The sequence below is a fragment of the Perca fluviatilis genome, chromosome 23, assembly GCF_010015445.1.
Source record: "Perca fluviatilis chromosome 23, GENO_Pfluv_1.0, whole genome shotgun sequence".
Taxonomy (NCBI): domain Eukaryota; kingdom Metazoa; phylum Chordata; class Actinopteri; order Perciformes; family Percidae; genus Perca; species Perca fluviatilis.
This window is the reverse complement of record NC_053134.1, coordinates 4,135,662-4,146,635: the sequence shown is the minus strand read 5'-3', so window position 1 is coordinate 4,146,635 and position 10,974 is coordinate 4,135,662. Positions and strand designations below refer to the sequence as shown.

Sequence of the window (10,974 nt, the reverse complement as noted above, 5' to 3'; positions counted from 1 at the left end):
AGAATTACTTGATTACAGCAGAGTAATTGAAATTTGTTACTTTCCACCTCTGGATGTAAAACAGTTCTAAATGTAATTGTAAATCTGTTTTATATCTATTAAAGAGAGAGCGGATGAGTTCAGTGGAGCGGGCAATCCTGCAGAGTCGTGTAATTACGACTTGGTGAAATTCTGAAGCAGCTAAGGGCCCTTTCACAGCTGCCTCGTTTAGTTTGGCTGAATCGAACTAGAGTTCGTTTGACCCGCTGATGCGGTTCGTTTGGGCAGGTGAGAAGGCAGCAGTTGCACTCGGATGCGCACCAAAAGCGGACGAATCAAGTGTACCGAGACCTGCTTGATGAAGTGGTCTCGGTACGCTTTCAATCAAACTCTGGAGCCGTTCGTTTGTGGTGAGAACCTGATCTGACCTCGAACTGCACCAACTATACAGTATATATACTCTGCAAGTCTGAGCTAAAGTCTCCTGTAGTCAGGTGTGCTTTGCAATCTGCAGAGTGGCAGAGCAGGAAACTGTAGCAGCTTGCAATGTTCCTCTTACACTTTCTACTTCTCTACATTTTAGAGAGAAATATTGTATTTTTTACTCCACTACATTCATCAGACAGCTTTAGTTACTAGTTTTTTTACATGTTAAGAAGATTAACACAAAGCACATGTAGTTTGTAAAATATGATGTTTTATTATTAATGAAACTAGCCAACAATATAACAGCCTACAAGTCCAGCTGAAATGATTAGACTATTAAAGGTCCAATGACATGGTGCTTGCATGGTGACCAATGGACGAAAAAATGTGACCGTTGACCGGTTCTGGTCTGGCCCAAAAGGCCAGATACTATCCGACTCCCAAGTGTTTGTTAAATGGTAGACCAGAATCAAATCAAGACACAGGATTCGCTTAGATAAGTTATATCAAAGCTTTAGTGAATGATATTGCAATTAAATAAATATGCATATGTTCTCTTTCAAGACCGTCTCCCTCGCCCTACCAACAGACTCTGGCCCAATCCCAAAGTCCGGACTCACAGACTCACGGACTTTGGTGTTGCGTTCTCGCGAAATTCGTAAGGGCTTAGGGTTGTCCCAATGTGGAATTTCAAAGGGCGTGAGGGTTTGAGTACACACTTACCGAGCCCTTTCCGTGAGTCTGCATCGATGCAGACTTCACCAAAGGGAATTACCCACAGTTCAAAGCGTTGTGACGTTTACCGCGGAGACGATAGGGAAATCCGGAAATTACGACGGTAAACAACAGCACGACACACGACCAGGGAACGGACCAACCTGGTGTCCAGCTGGTAAAACAAGAGTTTGGAATCAGGCAGCCGTCTCTTGGGCCTCGGCCGCGTGGAAAGCAACAAACTTAAAATGAAAATTCCCAAACCGGCAAGTGTCAGCAACATCTTTGTTATTAAATGTCGCCAAGGTAACATGTGATTTCGTGAAGTGCTGTCCCGATCCCATTTCTATCTATCTGAGCCCATGTGGCCTCACACACTCACTCACTTAGTACCTGAGATCAATTAAGTCTGTGAGTCCATAGTCCTCAGGGCTCACTTTGGGATTGGGCCAAAGTCTCCTCAGGAAGTGGTCCAGACTAGCCCAAAAAGCCTAGCTTTTATCCATCTTAGGCTCTGCCTCCTTCATGGTGTGTGTCTTCACTTATCAGTAGGATCTAATAATAAATGTTTGGATGTAGTCCAGGTCTGGCTTTCTCATGACGATTGTTAAAGGATGACGCGCAAGAAGACTACTGTTATTGTTAACCAGACATGTGTCTCAAATTGTATACTCTGATTCAACAATGTTTTACAGTGTTCATATTACTGAGACATCTGTGTGTCTTATCTTTTCTGCAGGTACAGAGCTGTGAGAGCCAGAGGTCAATTCATGACCTGTATCTTACCTTTCACACATCTTACACACTGCTCCATTGTTTGTCTGCTCCTCTCGGCCCGAGAGTAATCTTATTCAGCTTATTCAATTTTCCCGGTGTTCGGTACGCCCTTCAATTTTATCTAACCAGATGGTTTCTCACAGTCAGTACAACAATACAACAATGGCCAGTTAGATTTAAAAGCCTCTACATATTATTGACAAAATATATCCTACAACGACTACAACTTAAATCGATAGCACATTGTGGATGTTGGCAAAATATATTACATGCATGTGTGAATTTTCTGTATTTAAGAAAAGTTTCTCATCCTTCAACACATTTGAACGATGTTCGGCCATGTTTCTGCACGTCAGTTGTCAACGTGTCACCAACTAGGAAACTCTGTTAGCAAAATCTAGCCCTAGTTTCCCACCTCTGATTGACGCATGAAGTGATGCGAATGATGTTTTCACTGGGAAAAATGTTTTTCCGACGCCCATGAATGCACGGTAAAACCCTCTGTGGTCACTCACTATTATGTAATGTTTATTAGTTTGTAGCATTGAAGCACAGCTCATACGTCAGTAAGGTCTGATATCATATCAACGTTTTTTTTTTTTTTTTTTTTAGGTTGGGAAGGTTTGAGGATTGGACTGCGGTCAGATAAAAAAGGTGGAGACGCAGCAACGTCTGTCAGAAGAAGAAAGAAAGTTGCGGTCATCTCATTTGGACGAGGTAACAGGTAAGATTATTTTCAGGAAAAATGTGTCGATGAATTATAGCGTAGCAGTGTTAGTGTTAAAAGTTGTCACCTCACCAATTTGACAGCTTTGTGTCTGCCTGGCTCAGAGCGCCGTCCAGCAAAAAGCCACGAAGCTTAAGAAGCTCTCAAAAGTTAGCTTTTGCTGCTTCTCGCTTGCCATGATTGCTCTGCTACCGCCAGCCTCTGTCACGTACCGTGTGGAGCTCGTGAGAAGGCAGTGTCGCTGTCAAATCTGTCCCTGGGAAAAGTAACGTTGCGCAGAATTGAAAAAGGAACTACGTTTCGTTACCACCTTTTCAGTAGTAGCGCATTACACTACTTTTTACCTGAAAAAGTAGTTAGATACTGTAACGTTGTTACTTTGTAACTCGTTACACCCAACACTGGTAAGGACACGTTGGGTTGGTGGATGGGTCAAATAAACACAGTAGGGCTGCCACCTCTTAGTCGATTAGTCGACTAATCGGTCGTTTTGGTCTTAGTCGACTAAGATTTCTTTAGTTGATAAGTAATTTTTTTTATGCTAATTCATGCTTAATTACTCATTTCCAAGAAACTTATGAGCACATTTATGGTAAACACAAGATTTAAAGTGGTGCTTTTTCAGGATTAATTGTGGAAAAACAGATGGTTAATTAACTATATTTATATTGTGCTTTTCTAGTCTTAACCACCTCTCAAAGCGCACAGCTCTGTCAATTAAATCAACTAAGAATTTCTTTAGTCGAGGACAGCCCTAAAACACAGGACTTTCCCCTTAGGAGACCGGGTTTGTTTCCTGTGTGAAAACCAAAAGTCAACTGTCACTTACTGGAATTAACTGAGTTTTATGCACCTTAGTCCGTGACTCAATACAACTGTGATGTTAGGGTTAGTCCTAATTTTAGTTTTTACTCGACTCATTTTAAGCCAATCCCTGAACTATTTGGTCAAAGAGGGGCTTTTGATCATCCAATTACAAAAACTACAATTATCAGTATTCTTTGTTTTACCAGGGAACCACAATGACAACACTTGATCTTTGGAACACCCTGGAGGAGCTGACAGATGATCAGTTCAAGCAGTTCAAGTGGTTACTGAAGCAGGATGACATCCCTAAAGGATTCTCAGCTATCCCAGTGGCCCGGCTGGAGGGGGCAGACAGGCAGGACACGGTGGATCTGATGGTTCAAAAATATCAGGGTCCTGGAGCTCTGGAGATAACCATGAAGATTTTAGAGGAGATAAGCAGGAATGATCTGGCACAGTGTTTGTTACAAACCAGCTCAAGACCGAAAGGTAAGTTGAGGGAAGGTAAAAATAATAATCTCTGAAAAACATGTATCTTGTAAATGATAATATTATAGATTATGTAAAGTTTTAATTAAAATGATGTCCCGAGTCCATCCTAAACATCGGCATATTTTAATGGATCGTATTGGATAAAATAAAGTCGATAAAAACACAATCCTGATTGTGGAAGAAGCTCCACTCTGTAAAAACCACTCTACAATCCAGAGTGGCGGGAGTGTTTTTGTAGTCCCCACAACTCCAACAGAGTGACACGTCTACTCTCTAGTGGATTGTGTCACATCAATTTCGAGTGTCACATTCTCCCAGTTAGGCTTTCATTCGTATAACCTCAATAATTGAAGCTTATAAACTTTTTGAAACAGAGCATTCAGTATTTAGTAAGTAGCTAATGAAAAATGAAATGGGCCAAATATAGTAGTCCACAGCTGTTATTTAAATGTGTTAGATACATATTTAATTACCATTTTAGGTAAATAGAAGTATCCGATTGGACTCAGCAGATACTCAATATTAGGACTTGAAACGAGATCAGGGCCAAGCAACTTTATTGGGACACTACTGATTAAAATAGCAATTTACACAAGTAAACAAAACAGAGAGCTGTTCTGTAAGACTGACCATATGTGTTTGTATTCTGCTTTGTTTTAGACCTCAAAAGCCATAACTCTGTTTCTCTAAATACTGATTATCGAAGAAAGAAGGCAAAGCTGGGGGAGACAAAGGCCGAAATTAAACTGATGATCCAGGAGAGACAGATGAAGATCTGGGAAATCAATCGCTCAGCAAAGTTCAGCAGTAAATCTGCAGACAGACATATCGCAGACAGTGTGCAGGCATTTACTGTTTTGCAGCAGTCAGTCGAGAGAAGTCTGGCTAATCTTATCGAGGCAATTGAAGAAAAGCGGGAAACGACACGGAAGCAGGCCGAAGGACTCATTCAAGAGGTGGAGCAGGAGATCTCTATGCTGAAAAATAGACTCGCTGAGGTGGAGCAGCTCTCACGCACCGAAGACCACCCTGACGTCCTGCAAAGCTTCTCTTCTATGAATGCTATTCTACCCACCAAGAACTGGACAGAAATCAGCGTCCCTCCACCATCATATGGGGGATCTGTGGGGACCTCTGTGAATCAGCTGGTTGAAATAGTTATGCAAGAGAAGGAGAAATTGATTACTAAGGCCAAGTTGAACAGGGTCCAGCAGTTTGCAAAGGATGTGACTCTAGATCCTGATACAGCAAATCCCTACCTCATTTTGTCTAACGATGGCAAAGAAGTTTACTGTGGTGATGTAGAACGCATCCTCCCTGACAACCCAAAAAGATTTAATCCTGCTATAAATGTCTTGGGAAAGGATCATTTCTCCTCAGGAAGATTTTATTACGAGGTTTGGGTTAAAGGGAAGACTTCTTGGGATTTAGGTGTCGTCAAAGAGTCAATCAAAAGGCAGGGGTCTATCTCAGCAAGCCCCGAGAACGGCTACTGGACTATATGTTTAAGGGAAGGTGAGAAGTACAAAGCCTTTGCTGCCTGTCTCAGTGTAAAAAGTCCCCCGAAGAAGGTGGGCGTGTTTGTGGATTATGAGAAGGGTTTAGTCTCCTTTTATGACGTAGATTCTGCAGACATTATCCACAGCTTTACAGACTGTTCCTTCACTGAGAGACTCTACCCATTCTTCAGTCCCAGTCGTCATTATGATGGTAAAAACTCCACCCCTCTGATCATTTCTCCTGTCAATTACATTGATTAGATTAGATTATGGTGTGGAAGTTTGGGGGAAAACCAATAAAACAATTACAAATCCAATTTTCTTACTGCAAAAGAGACCAATCAGAATTATAAATAGGGCAAATTATCGTGAATCGGCAAATCAGTTATTTATAAATTTACAGGTACTTAAATTTAGGGAACTTGTAGACCTTAAAATAGCATCTCTAATGTACAAAGTATTTAATAGTATGTTGCCCAACTGTATCCAAAGGCTGTTTCAATAAAGAGAATGCCATTATGAACTGAGGGGAAGCTGTATTTTGTGTATTTAAGTGTCTCGGTGTATGGAGTTAAACTGTGGAATGAATTAGAAATTGACTTGAAAAAGTGTAACACAATCAACCGATTAAAATAATTATTTAAATATAAGGTGATTAACAAATATAAAACAGAAGTGTGAATACCAGAAGGTGCACAAAATGTATTGGACTTATTGTGTTGTACTGGGGTATATAGTGTATACTTAGTATACACTATATACAGGCCTACCCTGCTTGCTATCTTGTCTTGTGCTGTCTGCTGTTTCTTGTACTTTTAGAGTTTCTCTCTCTGCACTGCTCCTAAACTACGAATTATGGATTTGATTAACTGGTCTCTCAGCGCAATTGACACCATATTTTCGACGAGAAGCTTGGGTTTGGGGGAACCTGACTGCCCTGCCGGAACGTTCGCAGCTGGCTACACGATGGACGCGTGGGAGAGGTGGCGGGTCGTGTGTCTGGCGGTTCTTTCCGTGGAGGACATTGAAGATATCTACCTATTCGGAACCATGATAACAGGTCTTTTGCTGATTGGCTCAGGCATTGCCCTGGTTTATTGAGAAATTAAAGTGAAGACGGGAACAGAGCAAATTACCAGGCTGCCCGTCATGGTTGAAGCTGTGGGCAGAGCTGTCGGAACTCAAATTGTGACTCTGAACTCCATGAGCCGCAAATTGGATACTGTGATTATCATGGGCCCAGAATTGGATGCCATCTTGGAGAGACAGTCAGCTCTGGACAAGCTGGACAACATCTTGGGGAAACTCACAGTTTTGACAAGGAAATAGAGGGGACATTTCAGAGAAGTCGGGAGTGACTAACTGCCGGATCCTGGCCCCAAGACAAAACAAATTCCAACCTTATCTTTTCGGCTCCTGAACCGGCGCTGGCCTTGGCCAAGGCTGGTGTTGAATACTCACTCCCCCTGGAGCACTACAGCGAGGCACACTCTTCATTTCCCCCACCCGACTCCCACTGACACCTGTTGATTGTTGACTCGTACTGGGTCCTGTTTCAGGGCTGACTCCATGGCAACCGGCTGTGTATCGCAATGACAATCGTGCGGACTGAGTAAACCAGATTACGGGGGCCAGACGTAGCTTGACTTAACAGATTGCAACCACACCCCAGCCCCCTATCCAGCGCCTTCACCGCTTCTTCCCCCAGTCAGGCGGGCAGGTCTGGGACCAGCGCCTTTGTTTGGCTGCAGGACCAGATGTCTGTTTGCCTGTCCTGGACTACCTCTACTCCATCACCCCTATCCCGCACCCTACATCCCACCCCCACTGCGTGTCATGTTATATTGTTATGTTGTGTTATGTGCAGCAGTGCAAATGTACTGTTATGTGGTGTGCAGCAGTGCAAATGTATTGCTTGTGTGCTTATGTGCTTAGGTGTTTTTTTCCTGTTCCCACACTGTTCTTATCTTAAGAGGATAGTCTGAGAGCGGCTTTTTTTATTTCCCTCTCCTCTCCCAATGTCATGCTGTATCTGTTGCGAGAGTTAGGAGAGAGTTGAGATGGCGCCGCATATGGCGACTCGGTGTGTTTGTGCATGTTGCTTTAATGTTTTAATGTGATTTGCACTTACGATACCAAGACACATCCCTCGTGTGTGTAAACATACTTGGCAATAAAGCTTTTCTGATTCTGATACTAAGTTTACTACTAGTTTACTTTTTGTAAAATTTTTGTCTGAAAAAATATTATTTTATGTAAAAAGGGTAGGTGTAATAAGCTTTGGCTTCAGCCTACACCTTTTCGGTCTTGTTTGTTTCTTGTCCCTATGTATGTTTCACTGTTGTGAGTTACAGATGGCCGAAAAAAAAACTAAACTAAAACTAAACTAGATTTGATCAATGATCCACTTGTCAATTTGTCAATTGTGATATTAGTGAATGTTGTAACATCACTAATATCACAATTGATGAGTTTAAATTGTTATGTTTCATAAATTGCATAACTATTTTCAACAATGTAGGAGATGAGGGAAATGCTTTGAAACAGCCCAAAAATGTATTAGTTTGGTTGTAGTAACCATTTGTGCCACAAGATGGTGACACTTCTCCCCGCTGCAGAGCTATTTCTCCTGAGGAAAGAGTTGGTATGTGCATATGGTGAATACGGTACAATAAAGTAACTGTGGAAGCCCTTCCTTGTCTTTGTCTGTTGACTTTCCAGGTAAGCTAATGTTGATTATCAAATAGTCTAACATTGCCAGCTCTATCTCCACAGTGCTGCAGAGTAAGGTCAGGCTACACCACAGATACATTCTGGGATAAGAGGAAAAAACGCTCTGGGTTGTTTGCACTTCTTTAAACCAATCACAATCGTCTTGGCTTAGCTCTGGACGCAGAAGCAGTGGCTCTGCAAAATAGTCTTGGGAACAAACTTGTTTTTTGTGGAACATTTGAGCAAAAGAAAATGGAACGAAAGGTTATAATAGTTATATCAATTAATGTAATGTTAATTAAACGTAATTTGCTCTTATCAGTGTATCGCCGTGTGTATTTTGTCCATAGCAAATTCTCGCCAATCGGTCCCAAAACCTCCCAGTTAGAGAGTAAATGCTGTAAACATATTCTTTGTATACCTTTACAATCATTCTTCAAAAGAACCAAGCAGGCGTGCCTTATTGCACGATAAAAAATTTCAAAATTTTGTGGTTGTTTCCACGAAGCGAACAGAGCTTGAGAATGGCAACACACAGAGAGAGGAAGGATGTCATGCAATTATCCTGGAAATCTATTTCTGTTGATCCAGAACAGTAAAGTGGTAATTGTGACATAAACAAATGTTGGTTTTTAGGATTAAGTCAAGACATCAGATCACTGGCTTTCCTTCCATCAATACTAACTACCTGCCATATTACCTATAAGGAAATTGTCACCAAGTATACAAGCTGAATAATAGTTGGTAAAAAAAATTAGTCATGAACACTTTTCCAGGTGTTAATTTAATACATAGAATTTGCCTCCGCATGTTTTCTTATTGGAAATTATATGGGAGTCATGTTGCGGTCAAGGGAAAGACATTTAACCACATTATTGTAAATGGACTGTATTTATATGGCGCCTTTCTAGTCTTAGCGACCACTCACAAGTACTACGGTTAAAATGATTCCTAACTTGATTACTGAAAATCATCGATGCAAACTCGTTGCATATGCTCCCAGTCGACGGAGCGGATCCAATACAAGGTAACATTAACCTTAGCATTTATTGGGAATCAATATGATTGCTAGTTAAGATGCTGGGTGAAGCAAAACCCGGTGACCCCCGCTGGCCGATGAGTGGGGAGCTCCCACACTGCGGTGACACAGAGCTGGTTAGTTAATGGAGTTTGTTGTTCATTTTAAGAGACCGGTCTTATTTTCTCTTTTGTATATTTACTATTGCTCTTTAATAAAGCAAAAGTATTTCTTATCCGATTTCTGAATTAATCAATGTAATAATCGGTAGAACACTTGACTAAAATAATCGATAGCCCTAGATTAAACTACCAACCTTTTGGGCCACAGCCACCCTGAGGACTAAATCAGTGTCACTGGCCAAGAATTACTGAGGTTATGAATGAAAATATCCTGTTAGAAAATCGCTAGCCAAAAAGATTTAGTCTGCAAAAATGTACAGCAGGAAAAGACCCTTACAGCCGACAGCCTGTTCAAGAATGTCAGAGATGAAAAAAATAAGCGATTGTCTGTTGGCTGGACTTTGAAACAAAGGCTACGTTCAAGACCGTAAGTCTTAACGCTTAATTCAGATTTTTCTTGCTCAGATCAGATTTTTTGTTTGGCTGTTCACATGACCTTTTAAAAAGTGGCCTTTATATCAGATTCCATTGTGAAGTGTTTGTGCTTTCGAACTGACCCGCATGCGCAAAAGAACAATAACAATGACATCAGACGCAGCACGCTGTTGCACTAAAGTTAGGGGAGGTTATGGAGGAAGTCAGCTTTTTGGCTTTTATTTCAAAATGTTGTTGTAATGGCAGCTGTAACATTAATGAGCAGATGCTGAGGAGGAGAAGAATGACGAGAAAGAGAGACAAATTGGCTATTTTGGCCTTTTGTGGGGTTATGGCTGCAAATTCACTACAGAGGTCTGTGTGACCGGACATCAGGAACGCTACGGGCCTCCACCAGAGTTTCCTCTGGCTTTAGACTTAGACTTAGAGTCTAATGCGCGCGACTTAGACTTAGAGTCTAATGCGCGCGACTTAGACTTAGACTTAGAGTCTAATGCGCGCATTAGACTCCTTGGTCCGTGTTTCAAGACAGGTCGGGTGTGTTGCCGACATCGCCGCAGACCCCTGACGCCTTTTACGTGAGCTGATCCCCTCCCTGGCGACGCAATGTGGTTGGGGTGCACTGAGGACAGTCCGCCCCGGTTGACAGCCGCACCGGGAGCAGGGGGCCCCTGGGTCTGAAAATAAGCTATATTACTTACTGTATTACTGTAATGGACACATCCGGTATACCCCATTAGTTTGCTACTGTGCTTCAGAGTCAACACATCCCCATTTGTGCCATATCATTATTACTGTAATCATACTTTAATTTCTAGACACAGATACCATAGGAAAAACATGAATTATGCGAACAGAATATCTTGCATATACATTCAGTATCAACACTTTGCATTGGTGGTGATCAAGACAAAGGGCAAGATATTTATGTTCAAGCACATTTCACACGTAGGTTTTGTTGCTTGTGGCCTCTAACAGGAAATTACAGGTTAAGACAAATGACACTTACAGTGTGGTAGCTACAGAGTTTGATTCTCACACTCAGGTTCAACAATTGCTGTAATATAAACTTTTATAATGGAGCCCTTTATGGAGCTCAAAGCTGCCCAACCATTTGACTATAACTTGATAAATATTCAGTTGGCTGACTGAACTTTTGTGGTCTTTTAAAGCTACATTGTGTAACGTTTATAGTTGTTCATTATAAAAATCTGTGTTGCCCGTTCACAAACTTGTATATCATAAATATGTACCACCACCATCAAT

The 10,974-nt window shown here is 41.6% G+C and overlaps 1 protein-coding gene across 2 annotated transcripts in view; it reads left to right on the top strand.

The window, feature by feature from the left end:
- LOC120553051 (E3 ubiquitin-protein ligase TRIM21-like) overlaps window positions 1–5,948 on the top strand; it is a 9,439-nt gene extending 3,491 nt beyond the window's left edge. The window contains exons 1-4 of one of the 2 annotated variants that reach the window (XM_039791115.1): window positions 1,500–2,387; window positions 2,509–2,620; window positions 3,637–3,919; window positions 4,583–5,948. In XM_039791115.1, the coding sequence (XP_039647049.1) occupies window positions 3,646–3,919; window positions 4,583–5,682 (1,374 nt within the window). In that variant the 5' untranslated portion in view covers window positions 1,500–2,387; window positions 2,509–2,620; window positions 3,637–3,645 and the 3' untranslated portion in view covers window positions 5,683–5,948. Of the gene's footprint in view, window positions 1–1,499; window positions 2,388–2,508; window positions 2,621–3,636; window positions 3,920–4,582 lie in introns of those variants that run through there. The other variant, XM_039791113.1, reaches the window with a different exon arrangement.
- Window positions 5,949–10,974: the final 5,026 nt, after the last annotated feature.